At 44.1% G+C, this 15,219-nt stretch overlaps 1 protein-coding gene across 2 annotated transcripts in view; it reads left to right on the forward strand.

Annotated features, from left to right (window-relative positions):
• The window catches only part of KRT222 (keratin 222), a 90,748-nt gene that overhangs the window by 4,564 nt on the left and 70,965 nt on the right, over positions 1 to 15,219 (forward strand). The window contains exon 2 of one of the 2 annotated variants that reach the window (XM_040437381.1): positions 3,656 to 3,735. In XM_040437381.1, coding sequence (XP_040293315.1) covers positions 3,686 to 3,735 — 50 coding nt within the window. In that variant the 5' untranslated portion in view covers positions 3,656 to 3,685. Of the gene's footprint in view, positions 1 to 3,655; positions 3,736 to 14,720; positions 14,733 to 15,219 lie in introns of those variants that run through there. The other variant, XM_040437382.1, reaches the window with a different exon arrangement.

The raw sequence follows: 15,219 nt of genomic DNA on the forward strand, positions 1-15,219 counted from the left end.
CCTTCAGTAGCCAAGAATGTATCTCATACAGCCTTGCTACTGTCAGCTATATCTTGGGCCGCATAGCAACTAGAGATATTAGCCAGTTCCTATTTTAAAGCTGACAATGTAAGCAATACAACCCAAGATACAGCTATAAATCTGCCGCTCTCACTCCTGCCCTGATTTCTAAAAACTGTATCTCTGGTTGTATATATGTCAGTTAGCACCATGATCTTGATTTAAAGCATAGATTATCAACTTTAAAACAATACCTGATATCTCCAACTGGTTATTCCAGGTTAAAGCAGCCCCCTCTTCAGTTGGCTGTGATACCAGCAAGTGTAGAAGAACATGGAGGGGCAGTGGAGACGTGTGATAGGCTGCAGGGAGAAGAGGAGAGAATTAGATCCTAACCTGCATGTGTAAAAGTACATGACACCAGGGGAACGGTAAAATGGACTTTTATGGATGTTATTAACCCTCCTCCAATCAGAGAGTATCCTTTCTCTCTGACAGCAACATATAGAGTTATTTTTCCAGAAAGGAGTGAGAAGATGATTGTTTGCTCGTTTAGTCACCCCTTGGCATCTAATCAGGCATTTACCAGAGTCCAGATCACAATACTGAATAAGTCACACCAAACAACTGCACCGCAAATACACATACTTAACATCAGTAAAGTTCACATTTCAGACAGTCCCTAACCTGTCCATAGTGTAAAGCATGTGGACCACTTCTCTAGCAATACCAACTACCGGCTACTATAATAGCAATAATGATTATCACTACAGATGAATATGTAATATACACTGCCTGTCCCAAAAAAAAGTCGCCACCAAAAAAAAAAGGTCACACACTCTAATATATCGTTGGACCGCCTTTAGCTTTGATTATGGCACGCATTCGCTGTGGCATTGTTTCGATAAGCTTCTGCAATGTCATAAGATTTACTTCCATCCAGTGTTGCATTAATTTTTCACCAAGATCTTGCATCGATGATGGTAGAGTCTGATCGCTGCACAAAGCCTTCTCCAGCACATCCCAAAGATTCTCAATGGGGTTAAGGTCTGGACTCTGTGGTGGCCAATCCATGTGTGAAAATGATGTCTCATACTCCCTGAACCACTCTTTCACAATTTGAGCCCGATGAATCCTGGAATTGTCATCTTGGAATATGCCCATGCCATCAGGGAAGAAAAAATCCATTGATGGAATAACCTGGTCGTTCAGTATGTTCAGGTAGTCATCTAACCTCATTCTTGGAGCACATGCTGTTGCTGAACCTAGCTCTGACCAATTGCAGCAACCCCAGATCTTAGCACTGCCCCCACTGGCTTGTACAGTAGGCACTAGGCATGATGAGTGCATCACTTCATCTGCCTCTCTTCTTACCCTGATGCGCCCATCACTCTGGAACAAGGTAAATCTGGACTCATCAGACCACATGACCTTCTTCCATTGCTCTCGAGTCCAATCTTTATGCTCCCTAGCAAATTGAAGCCTTTTTTTCTGGTTTGACTCACTGATTAGTGGTTTTCTTACGGCTACACAGCTGTACAGTCCCAATCCCTTGAGTTCCCTTCCCTGTGGAAATGCTCTTACTTTCACTATTAAACATAGCCCTGAGTTCTACTGTTGTTTTAATTCGATTTGATTTCACCAAACGTTTAAGTGATCGTATTTCTTCCTCGAATACGATGGGTCCCCACTATCCTTCCAGTTTTTGATAATGCGTTGGACAGTTCTTAACCCAATTTTTGTAGTTTCTGCAATCTCCTTAGATGTTTTCTCTGCTTGATGCATGCCAATGATTTGACCCTTCTCAAACAGACTAACATCTTTTCCACGAACACGAGATGTTTCTTTCGACATGGTTGTTTAAGAAATGAGAAGCAACTCATTGCACCAGTTGGGGTTAAATAACTTCTTGCCACCTGAAAGATACTCGCCCATGCAGTAATTATCCAATAGGAGGCTCATAACTATTTGCTTAGTTAAATCCAGGTGGCGACTTTTTTGGGGGAAAGGCAGTGTATTTGTGACAGATGGAAAAATATTTTTTTCAGTCAGAAAATACATTTTTGCTCACTGACTGTCATCATAAATGAGCATTTTCAATTACCATAATTCAAACAAAATTCAGTAGCTTATCAGATGGGTGTAATACAGGGGCTTCCACATTATGGATGCAACACCCAGACCTACCACGATTCATCAGAACCAGAGTTATGGCACTCTAACCACAGTTCTGGAAAACCACAGGAGATTCCGGTGTTGTGTCTATAATACAGGAGCAAAGAACCACCCATATGAGGCCCATATCATTTTTTATTACAGTTTGAAGAGGGGTGGATAATTACAGTATCTCACAAAAGTGAGTACATACCTCATATTTTTGTAAATATTTTATTATATCTTTTCATGGGACAACAGTGCAGATCTGACACTTTGATACAATATAAAGTAGTCAGTGTACAGCTTGTATAACAGTGTAAAGTTGGTGTGCCCCTTCTGTGTGTTGCTCCATAGTTTTTATGTTTTATTTTTGTGCCCCATCATATCTATTGTACTGACTGTATGCACACCCTGACCTCTATTTACTGAGAGACCCTCCACTTACTTCAGGAGGCACAAGGCAGCACTCTTTTCACCCATGTTGGGAGTGACTACTACTCAATACCCTTCTACTGTTGCAATGTAACTCACTCTAGCCAGGGGTGGGCTACCTGCAGCATTACAGCTGTTGTGAAACTACAGTTCCCAGCATCTTCCATTTATTTCTATGAGAGTTCTCAGAGCAAGTATGCATGCTGGGAGTTGTAGTTTCACAACAGTGGATGTGCCACAGGTTGCACATCTCTGCTAGATTCATGAGGCCAGAGTCCACCAGTCAATATACCTCTTCCTGTAGCAAAGGAGTAGAGGGGGAAGAGGGGTATTTAGTAGTGGACTCAAGTCTAAAAAAAAAACTGTTTCTTGCCCTTATCAACCAGAGCTCGACTTTTATTTCTTAAACTGCTCTGGTGAAAAAAAAAAGCTGTGCTGTAATTGGTTGCTATGGGTATTAATCAGTTTTTCATTTAGATAGTTTTGATAAATCTGCTCCTCAATACAGTCTACATTTAAAAGAGAACATTTATTAGAATAATCCATGCAGGGAGATGAGAGGCAGGCTGAGAAGCTGTGTGCCACAGCAGTTACAGTTAGCACTATATATGTCTGCTTTGACTTGTCGCTGAGTGGCTGAAGTAGTTAGGGATTGTTGTTCATCTACGAATCACAGTCAGAGATGGCGTAAATCGAATGCATCCATACAAACCTACAAAGACATCCATTTAGAGAAATTTTCCCCAACCTGCCGTTTTGCCTTGCTAGGAGTTGCAGTTTGACACGACAGCTGTAGAACCACTGATATTGAACATTAAAAGATCATTCCACTTACAACTCTTTCATTTATAACTCATTACTTGTGATTTTTTATGTGTAAAGTTATTCGGCCATACGAGAAGTCCCATTAAATATGTAACCTGCAGGAGTAGTGTCTGAAGCTTGGATCAGTGCATAATAATAAAACTGGTGCTTGTGACTGGTCCCTCCCAAGACAAACAAAACGTATGAAGGAATCGAAGTTCATGTTTCTGTATGCAGTAACTCGGTGTTTATCTTAATACAGCGGTGTGGCCAGCTCAATAAAGTAAGAACGATGCAGGATCTTATTCAGGTGGAGCCTCTGACCCAGAAGACCCAACTAAGGTACCGTGACAACTCAATTGTGTCTTTCTCTTGAAGTTTTCCCTACAGTATCTAGCATCAGACACTTAAGGTCACAAACAGAACTCCGTGAGGAATCCACTAGATCAATATGATTGCATACGTAGGAGATAAAATGCAGATGACATAGGCAGCTAGGGTTGTACCTATATCAGGAGCAGAGGTAGCGGATGCACCAAGGCCCTTGTGCATGAGGAAGACCATAGTAAACATGGTAATTGGAGAATTTTTACAGATTTTGCATTGTGGACCAGGAACTTTAAAGGGACATTACCATCAGAACATTTTTATTACATATTAACAATCTATATGCATACCTAGACATATATTGCATTTTTTCTAATTATATTTTTTTTTTTTACAAAAAAAGGTGGATGGTTTTCAGTATATAATTTGTTTAGGCTACTTTCACACCTGCGTTCGGGTGTCCGCTCGTGAGCTCCGATTGAAGGGGCTCACAAGCGGCACCGAACGCATCCGTCCGGCCCTAATGCATTCTCAGTGGACGCGGATCTGCTCAGAATGCATCCGCCTGCCAGCGTTCAGCCTCCGCTCCGCTCAGCGAGTGGACACCTGAACGCTGCTTGCAGCGTTCGGGTGTCCGCCTAGCCGTGCGGAGGCAAGCGGATCCGTCCAGACTTACAATGTAAGTCAATGGGGACGGATCCGTTTGAAGATGACACTATATGGCTCAATCTTCAAACGGATCCGCCCCCATTGACTTTCAATGTAAAGTCTGGACGGATCCGCTCAGGCTACTTTCACACTTTCAATTTTTCTAAGTTATAATGCAGACGGATCCGTTCTGAACGGATGCAAACGTCTGCATTATAGGAGCGGATCCGTCTGATGAAACATCAGATGGACCCGCTCCGAATGCTAGTGTGAAAGTAGCTTAAGTCGCTCCATGTATTCTACTTCTTGTCCCAGCACTTTAACTTTCTTCTTTTGTTTGAACTTTTAGCATGGCAAACAAACTCGCTTGACTTTCTCAGTCAGACTATTCACTCAGGCCAGAGAGGGAAAGGTGATGAATGACCCAGTTAGAGTATCACACATTACACTGATAATGCTTTTCTGCGGCATCTTTATCCAGGCCTATGAAAAGAACAATATAGCTGGCATACTCTTATCCTAAATTCTACATCTACTATTATACTAGCAGATATATTCCCCTCACAGCAGCAGTGAACTAACAGTAGGATCCCAATCTATGTAGGATTTTTATCTCTCAATACTGACTGCTACAGAAGGACAATATTTTGTATTTAAATTTCAATGGTAAAAAAAGAGAAACTGTCCAAAAAATGTTTTCTGTGAATAATGTTTTTTTTTTTAAATAACCCTTTCTGATGGAAGCACCTCTGGGTTTAGCATGGGAGGGAGGGAGTTTGTCACAGCCTATAACCCAAGGAGAACCCCTTTAAATTTCGGACAACACAGATGCATGTGCTGTTAAATAAATCGGCCTTACCTTACTCCGGTAGCCCATTTAAATCACCATATTTAGTAAATGATCCCTATTATGCTTAAAAATCTATGTACCCTCTGACTACTCTCCCCCAATTCCTTATGCGCAAGAAAATACACACTGTATAGCACATGAACAGGAATAGCACCAGCTGGTTTATTGAGGCATATAAGGCAGAAATGCTCTGCAGCCCAACAGCTCCCCTGTAGTTGTTGTGTTATGGTTGCATTGGTCACCATACAGCCCTGCCCTTTACCTTAGAGTGTGAACCCCATTAATAAGAGCACAGAACCTTTATCTGACTTAGAATGTGTTCATTGTGGTCATTTTTTAAATGTTTGCTTTTTTTGCTTCTCTTTTTGAAGAGTCACGTGTAACAGATGTTGTACTACAGGCTCTGACTGACCCACAGGTGAACCAGGGAATCCCCTAGTGGGCCCCTGAGCAAAGTGAACTACTAGTCCCTAACACCCTGCACTAGTAGCACATATCACAGTAGACTGACCACACTACATATAGATAGGCAGCGTATAGCACCTCAACCAGCCTAATTTCATATAAGAAGCTGGGTAGATTATTCAATAAACTACCCAGTTTATTATTATAGATGCATTAGATAGCTGAAAGGACTTCTAGGTACCAAGGTAGACCATCCATTATCATCTTTAGTGATAGACGGACATCGGGCGATCAAATGTTTGCGAACCGCGCGTTCGCTGCGAGCCCCATTCACTTTAATGGCAGGCGAACCTAAAAAAAACCTTCAGGTCATATTTGCAGCAGGCAAATACTTCCTAGAAGTGCACAAATAGTCCCACAACATGGACAGTGACATACCAGAGGGGAATCATTGGCAAAAATTCCCACCAAAAATATGTATTTTAATCAGGGGACATTTTTATGCGTCTTAACCACCTCAGCCCCCTTAGCTTAAACACCCTTAATGACCAGGCCACTTTTTACACTTCTGACCTACACTACTTTCACCGTTTATTGCTCGGTCATGCAACTTACCACCCAAATGAATTTTACCTCCTTTTCTTCTCACTAATAGAGCTTTCATTTGGTGGTATTTCATTGCTGCTGACATTTTTACTTTTTTTGTTATTAATCGAAATTTAAAGATTTTTTTGCAAAAAAATGACATTTTTCACTTTCAGTTGTAAAATTTTGCAAAAAAAAACGACATCCATATATAAATTTTTCTCTAAATTTATTGTTCTACATGTCTTTGATTAAAAAAAAATGTTTGGGTAAAAAAAAATGGTTTGGGTAAAAGTTATAGCGTTTACAAACTATGGTACAAAAATGTGAATTTTCTGCTTTTTGAAGCAGCTCTGACTTTCTGAGCACCTGTCATGTTTCCTGAGGTTCTACAATGGCCAGACAGTACAAACACCCCACAAATGACCCCATTTCGGAAAGTAGACACCCTAAGGTATTCGCTGATGGGCATAGTGAGTTCATAGAACTTTTTATTTTTTGTCACAAGTTAGCGGAAATTTTTATTTTTTATTTTTTTTTCCTTACAAAGTCTCATATTCCACTAACTTGTGACAAAAAAATAAAAACTTCTATGAACTCACTATGCCCATCAGCGAATACCTTGGGGTGTCTTCTTTCCAAAATGGGGTCACTTGTGGGGTAGTTATACTGCCCTGGCATTCTAGGGGCCCTAATGTGTGGTAAGTAGTTTGAAATCAAAATCTGTAAAAAATGGCCGGTGAAATCCGAAAGGTGCTCTTTGGAATGTGGGCCCCTTTGCCCACCTAGGCTGCAAAAAAGTGTCACACATCTGGTATATCCGTACTCAGGAGAAGTTGGGCAATGTGTTTTGGGGTGTCATTTTACATATACCCATGCTGGGTGAGAGAAATATCTTGGCAAAAGACAACTTTTCCCATTTTTTTATACAAAGTTGGCATTTGACCGAGATATTTATCTCACCCAGCATGGGTATATGTAAAATGACACCCCAAAACACATTGCCCAACTTCTCCTGAGTACGGATATACCAGATGTGTGACACTTTTTTGCAGCCTAGGTGGGCAAAGGGGCCCACATTCCAAAGAGCACCTTTCGGATTTCACCGGCCATTTTTTACAGATTTTGATTTCAAACTACTTACCACACATTTGGGCCCCTAGAATGCCAGGGCAGTATAACTACCCCACAAGTGACCCCATTTTGGGAAGAAGACACCCCAAGGTATTCCGTGAGGGGCATGGCGAGTTCCTAGAATTTTTTATTTTTTGTCACAAGTTAGCGGAAAATGATGTTTTTTTTGTTGTTGTTTTTTTCTTACAAAGTCTCATATTCCACTAGCTTGTGACAAAAAATAAAAACTTCCATGAACTCAATATGCCCATCAGCGAATACCTTGGGGTGTCTTCTTTCCAAAATGGGGTCACTTGTGGGGTAGTTATACTGCCCTGGGATTCTAGGGGCCCTAATGTGTGGTAAGTAGTTTGAAATCAAAATCTATAAAAAATGGCCGGTGAAATCCGAAAGGTGTTCTTTGGAATGTGGGCCCCTTTGCCCACCTAGGCTGCAAAAAAGTGTCACACATCTGGTATCCCCGTACTCAGGAGAAGTTGGGCAATGTGTTTTGGGGTGTCATTTTACATATACCCATGCTGGGTGAGATAAATATCTCGGTCAAATGCCAACTTTGTATAAAAAAATGGGAAAAGTTGTCTTTTGCCAAGATATTTCTCTCACCCAGCATGGGTATATGTAAAATGACACCCCAAAACACATTGCCCAACTTCTCCTGAGTACGGGGATACCAGATGTGTGACACTTTTTTGCAGCCTAGGTGGGCAAAGGGGCCCACATTCCAAAGAGCACCTTTCGGATTTCACCGGCCATTTTTTACAGATTTTGATTTCAAACCACTTCTCACGCATTCGGCCCCTAAAATGCCAGGGCAGTATAACTACCCCACAAGTGACCCCATTTTGGAAAGAAGACACCCCAAGGTATTTCGTGATAGGCATAGTGAATTCATGGAAGTTTTTATTTTTTGTCCCTAGTTAGTGGAATATGAGACTTTGTAAGGAAAAAAAAATAAAATAAAATCATCATTTTCCGCTAACTTGTGACAAAAAATATAAAATTCTAGGAACTCGCCATGCCCCTCACGGAATACCTTGGGTTGTCTTCTTTCCAAAATGGGGTCACTTGTGGGGTAGTTATACTGCCCTGGCATTCTAGGGGCCCTAATGTGTGGTAAGAAGGTAAATGACCTGTTAAATCCGAAAGGTGCTCTTTGGAATGTGGGCCCCTTTGCCCACCTAGGCTGCAAAAAAGTGTCACACATGTGGTATCGCCGTATTCAGGAGAAGTTGGGCAATGTGTTTTGGGGTGTCTTTTTACATATACTCATGCTGGGTGAGAGAAATATCTCAGCAAAAGACAACTTTTCCCATTTTTTTATACAAAGTTGGCATTTGACCAAGATATTTATCTCACCCAGCATGGGTATATGTAAAATGACACCCCAAAACACATTGCCCAACTTCTCCTGAGTACGGCGATACCAGATGTGTGACACTTTTTTGCAGCCTAGATGCGCAAAGGGGCCCACATTCCTTTTATGAGGGCATTTTTAGACATTTGGATCCCAGACTTCTTCTCACGCTTTAGGGCCCCTAGAATGCCAGGGCAGTATAAATACCCCACATGTGACCCCATTTTGGAAAGAAGACACCCCAAGGTATCCAATGAGGGGCATGGCGAGTTCATAGAATTTTTTTTTTTTTGGCACAAGTTAGCGGAAATTTATTTATTAATTTTTTTCTCACAAAGTCTCCCTTTCCACTAACTTGGGACAAAAATTTCAATCTTTCATGGACTCAATATGCCCCTCACGGAATACCTTGGGGTGTCTTCTTTCCGAAATGGGGTCACATGTGGGGTATTTATACTGCCATGGCATTCTAGGGGCCCTAAAGCGTGAGAAGAAGTCTGGAATATAAATGTCAAAAATTTTTTACGCATTTGGATTCCGTGAGGGGTATGGTGAGTTCATGTGAGATTTTATTTTTTTACACAAGTTAGTGGAATATGAGACTTTGTAAGAAAAAAAAAATTATTTCCACTAACTTGGGCCCAAAAAATGGCTGAATGGAGCCTTACAGGGGGGTGATCAATGACAGGGGGGTGATCAATGACAGGGGGGTGATCAGGGAGTCTATATGGGGTGATCACCCCCCTGTCATTGATCACCCCCCTATAAGGCTCCATTCAGATGTCCGTATGTGTTTTGCGGATCCGATCCATGTATCAGTGGATCCGTAAAAATCATACGGACATCTGAATGCAGCCTTACAGGGGGGTGATCAATGACAGGGGGGTGATCAGGGAGTCTATATGGGGTGATCACCCCCCTGTTATTGATCACCCCCCTATAAGGCTCCATTCAGATGTCCGTATGTGTTTTGCGGATCCGATCCATGTATCAGTGGATCCGTAAAAATCATACGGACATCTGAATGCAGAATTACAGGGGGGTGATCAATGACAGGGGGGTGATCAATGACAGGGGGGTGATCAGGGAGTCTATATGGGGTGATCACCCCCCTGTCATTGATCACCCCCCTATAAGGCTCCATTCAGATGTCCGTATGTGTTTTGCGGATCCGATCCATGTATCAGTGGATCCGTAAAAATCATACGGACATCTGAATGCAGCCTTACAGGGGGGTGATCAATGACAGTGGGGTGATCAATGACAGGGGGGTGATCAATGACAGGGGGTGATCAGGGAGTCTATATGGGGTGATCACCCCCCTGTCATTGATCACCCCCCTATAAGGCTCCATTCAGATATCCGTATGTGTTTTGCGGATCCGATCCATGTATCAGTGGATCCGTAAAAATCATACGGACATCTGAATGCAGCCTTACAGGGGGGTGATCAATGACAGGGGGGTGATCAATGACAGGGGGGTGATCAATGACAGTGGGGTGATCACCCCCCTGTAAGGCTCCATTCAGATGTCCGTATGTGTTTTGCGGATCCGATCCATGTATCAGTGGATCCGTAAAAATCATACGGACATCTCAATGCAGCCTTACAGGGGGGTGATCAATGACAGGGGGGTGATCAATGACAGGGGGGTGATCAATGACAGGGGGGTGATCAGGGAGTCTATATGGGGTGATCACCCCCCTGTAAGGCTCCATTCAGATGTCCGTATGTGTTTTGCGGATCCGATCCATGTATCAGTGGATCCGTAAAAATCATACGGACATCTGAATGCAGCCTTACAGGGGGGTGATCAATGACAGGGGGGTGATCAGGGAGTCTATATGGGGTGATCACCTCCGTCATTGATCACTCCTCTGTAAGGCTCCATTCAGACGTCCGTATGTGTTTTGCGGATCCGATCCATCTATCAGTGGATCCGTAAAAATCATACGGACGTCTGAATGGAGCCTTACAGGGGGGTGATCAATGACAGGGGGGTGATCAATGACAGGGGGGTGATCAATGACAGGGGGTGATCAGGGAGTCTATATGGGGTGATCACCCCCCTGTCATTGATCACCCCCCTATAAGGCTCCATTCAGATATCCGTATGTGTTTTGCGGATCCGATCCATGTATCAGTGGATCCGTAAAAATCATACGGACATCTGAATGCAGCCTTACAGGGGGGTGATCAATGACAGGGGGGTGATCAATGACAGGGGGGTGATCAATGACAGTGGGGTGATCACCCCCCTGTAAGGCTCCATTCAGATGTCCGTATGTGTTTTGCGGATCCGATCCATGTATCAGTGGATCCGTAAAAATCATACGGACATCTGAATGCAGCCTTACAGGGGGGTGATCAATGACAGGGGGGTGATCAATGACAGGTGGGTGATCAATGACAGGGGGGTGATCAGGGAGTCTATATGGGGTGATCACCCCCCTGTAAGGCTCCATTCAGATGTCCGTATGTGTTTTGCGGATCCGATCCATGTATCAGTGGATCCGTAAAAATCATACGGACATCTGAATGCAGCCTTACAGGGGGGTGATCAATGACAGGGGGGTGATCAGGGAGTCTATATGGGGTGATCACCTCCGTCATTGATCACTCCTCTGTAAGGCTCCATTCAGACGTCCGTATGTGTTTTGCGGATCCGATCCATCTATCAGTGGATCCGTAAAAATCATACGGACGTCTGAATGGAGCCTTACAGGGGGGTGATCAATGACAGGGGGGTGATCAATGACAGGGGGGTGATCAGGGAGTCTATATGGGGTGATCACCTCCGTCATTGATCACCCCCTGTAAGGCTCCATTCAGATGTCCGTATGTGTTTTGCGGATCCGATCCATCTATCAGTGGATCCGTAAAATTCATACGGACCTCTGAATGGAGCCTTACAGGGGGGTGATCAATGACAGGGGGGTGATCAATGACAGGGGGGTGATCAGGGAGTCTATATGGGGTGATCAGGGGTGATCAGTGGTTCATAAGGGGTTAATAAGTGACAGGGGGGGGTGTAGTGTAGTGTAGTGGTGTTTGGTGCTACTTTACTGAGCTACCTGTGTCCTCTGGTGGTCGATCCAAACAAAAGGGACCACCAGAGGACCAGGTAGCAGGTATATTAGACGCTGTTATCATAACAGGTCTGGAGGTGGTTAAAGGGAAAGTCTCAAAAATGTGCCCTGCTGGAGCCTAGAAATTTTTTATTTCCTATCGGATTGATGTATACAAATGTGCAGCACTCCACGTTTTTGTATCCTGCAGAGTCCATTAAAAAAATGCATATGTTAACGTCAAAATTTTTTCTACCATGGAACTGTATGGTGAACGGACGCCACTGTATGGAATCAGTCTGAGGCATCTGTTAACGCATACATTTTTGGTATGCATTAAAGGGATGGCAAAAATAGTATGTGAACCCAGCCCTAGTGTCAGAATAAGCACCAGTACACATCGGAGCAGCGTGGCGAAGAGGGGAGGCCGCCATGTACTGACAGAGCGCTACCTGGTACTGTTGGTCAGGGATGAGGACTGTGTTTCCCAAGGATTATTTTCTACTGGTAAATACAGGGCACAGTATAATACACTAGAATCTATATAATATAAAGATATTAACCCTACCCCCAAATAATAATACAATTAGGTGGTCATTTATTATATAGAAATACATCTATGTTAGGCGTATTTCTGACACAGATTGTGGCGCAAAGGTCCTTAGCACCGCTATCTGCATATTTTTCCCGCTCATGCCAGGTCTAAAAAAGGATGGCGTGGGCAGGGAAAGGGACACAGTTATTGCCATCCAGTTATTGGATATCACCGCCATACATTGACCGGATAACACCTCTATACAGTGATCGGATAACACCGCCATACCGTGACCGGATAAAAGGGTATAAGAGGACACAGTACAGGAAATGACTAGGGGCACTGCACAGGGTGTGGTAAGAGGGCACAATGCAGGGTATAAGGGGGCACAGTGCAGGGTGAGAGGCACAGTACGGGGTGGGGGGCACAGTCATATGACCCTGTGACATTAGAAGGTCCTTATGGTGAATGCGGTTCATACGCCACCATAATGAGAGGCAGAGGAGTGAGACAAGGGTGTGATTATGTGGCTAGAGATAAAAAATTTAACTGTAGGCCAGTACAGGCTCCAAAAATTAGGCAATAGGCATTCACCTGACAGCAAAGAACTTTGGATTCTGTGGCTGGTGGTACATTAGGCGGTCACAGGATAAAAATTTAACTGTCGGCCAGTACAGGCCCCAAAAATTAGGAAATAGGCATTCACCTGACAGCAAAGAACTTTGGATTCTGTGGCTGGAGGTACATTAGGCGGTCACAGGATAAAAATGTAACTGTCGGCCAGTACAGGCCCTAAAAATTAGGCAATAGGCTTTCACCTGACAGCAAAGAACTTTGGATTCTGTGGCTGGAGGTACATTAGGCGGTCACAGGATAAAAATGTAACTGTCGGCCAGTACAGACCACAAAAATTAGGCATCCACCTGACATAATAGGCCTTTTATTCCGCTGTATATGCATAAGGCAAGGACCATTCTTTGTTCTGGGTGGTGGAGGATATGTGTGGGCTGGTATGAGGAAATTCAAATACACGTGGTCATCACAGGTGTTGAATTCTTCCGAGATCCATTTAAAAAAATGTGAGGTAGTCCACACTGTCGTGAGCTAGGCGAGTGCGCTTATCGGTCACAATCCCCACTGCTGCGCTAAACATCCTTTTGGACAGGACAATCGACGAGGTGCAAGCCAAGAGTTCCATGGCAAATTGTGCCAACTCTGGCCACACGTCAAGCCTGCACACCCAGTAGTCAAGGGGTTCCTCGCTTCTCTGGGGGTCCACATCGGCTGTTAACCCAATGTAGTCAGACACCTGTCGGTCTAGGCGTTCCCTGAGGCTGGGTCCAGAGGGCGGTTGTCGATGGGTTGGCTGCAAGAATGATCTCATATCCGAAGTAACCAACACATCTTCAAACCGCCCTCTTTTTGCAGGCGTGGTAGGATTGGTACCCGCACCTGTTGGTGGAAATTGCTCTGCCAGTGCCCGCAACAGCAGAATGCTGCATCTCTCGCAGCAAGGCCTGGAAATGCTGCATTCTGACAGCCCTCTGTGATGCTGGTACGGGGGTCTAAGTATGTTGCCACCCAGTACAGGTCCTTGACCTTTATGCCTTTTATACGGGGGTCCCTCTTTAAACACTGGAGCATGAAGGCCTCAATTTGCACTAAATTGGAAGCGGTGGAGCGCCCTGGCTCCTGCTCATCGCCCAGGAGAATGTTGTCCTCTGTCTCCTCCCCCCAGCCACGGACAACACCAGGGATCCCCGAAAAGTTTAAAGCCTGCTCTTCTTCCTCCTACTCCTCCCCTCAGCCACCATCCTCCTCTGACTCCTCTTCAGACTCCTGCTGACTTGTCTCAGATGGAGTAGCCCCCTTGGGAATTCTTTCAGCATTGCGACTTCCTCATCTTCCAGCTCCTGCTCCTCGACGGCCTGATCAATGACACGACGCAATGCACGCTCCAGAAAGAAGGCGTAAGGTATGATGTCACTCATGGCGCCCTGGCTGCAACTTACCAGTTTGGTGATCTCATCAAATGGGCGCAGAAGTCTTCATGCGTCGTGCATGAGGAGCCACTGGCACTGTGAAACAATAAACAAGCTCCCCAGAACCTGTCCTGCCGCAGAGTTTGTACAGGTAGTCGTGAGCCACTCAACCAACTCTGGCGCGCCCTTTGAAGTTATCGTGCACGCCTTCTCCAACTTCCCACTTACGCCCTACCATCCCTGCAAAAAGGTCTGCATCTTCCTCTGCCTGTCATTTTCCAAATGACCCTCTGCCTAAGTTCGTAGAGAAGAGCAGTATTTGTGGAAAAAGGCATATCGCAGCCCTCAATCAGTATTTGGCAGAAAAAGTTATATATCAATAGCACCCCTCAATCAGTATTTAGTAGAAGAAGGTATATGGCACCCCCCAATCAGTATTTGGCGGAAACAGGTATATGGCACCCCTTAATCAGTATTTGGCGGAAACAGGTATATATCACCCCTCAATCAGTATTTGGCGGAAACAGGTATATAGCACCCCTCAATCAGTATTTGGCGGAAATAGGTATATGGCACCCCTCAATCAGTATTTTGTGAAAGCAGGAATATTGCGCTCAATCATTATTTGGCGGGAGAAGGTATAAAGTAATAGCACCCCTCAATCAGTATTTAGTGGAAGAAGGTATATGGCACCCCTCAATCAGTATTTGGCGGAATCAGGTGTATAGCACCCCTCAATCAGTATATGGCGGAAACAGGTATATGGCACCCCTCAATCAGAATTTTGTGGAAGCAGGTGTATCGCAGCCCTCAATCAGTATTTGGTGGAAGAAGGTATATAGCAATAGCACCCCTCAATCAGTATTTTGTGGAATAAGGTATATGGCACCCATCAACCAGTATTTGGCGGGAAAGAGGTATATAGCACCCCTCAATCA

Source organism: Bufo bufo, chromosome 6 (assembly GCF_905171765.1).
Source record: "Bufo bufo chromosome 6, aBufBuf1.1, whole genome shotgun sequence".
NCBI lineage: Eukaryota > Metazoa > Chordata > Amphibia > Anura > Bufonidae > Bufo > Bufo bufo.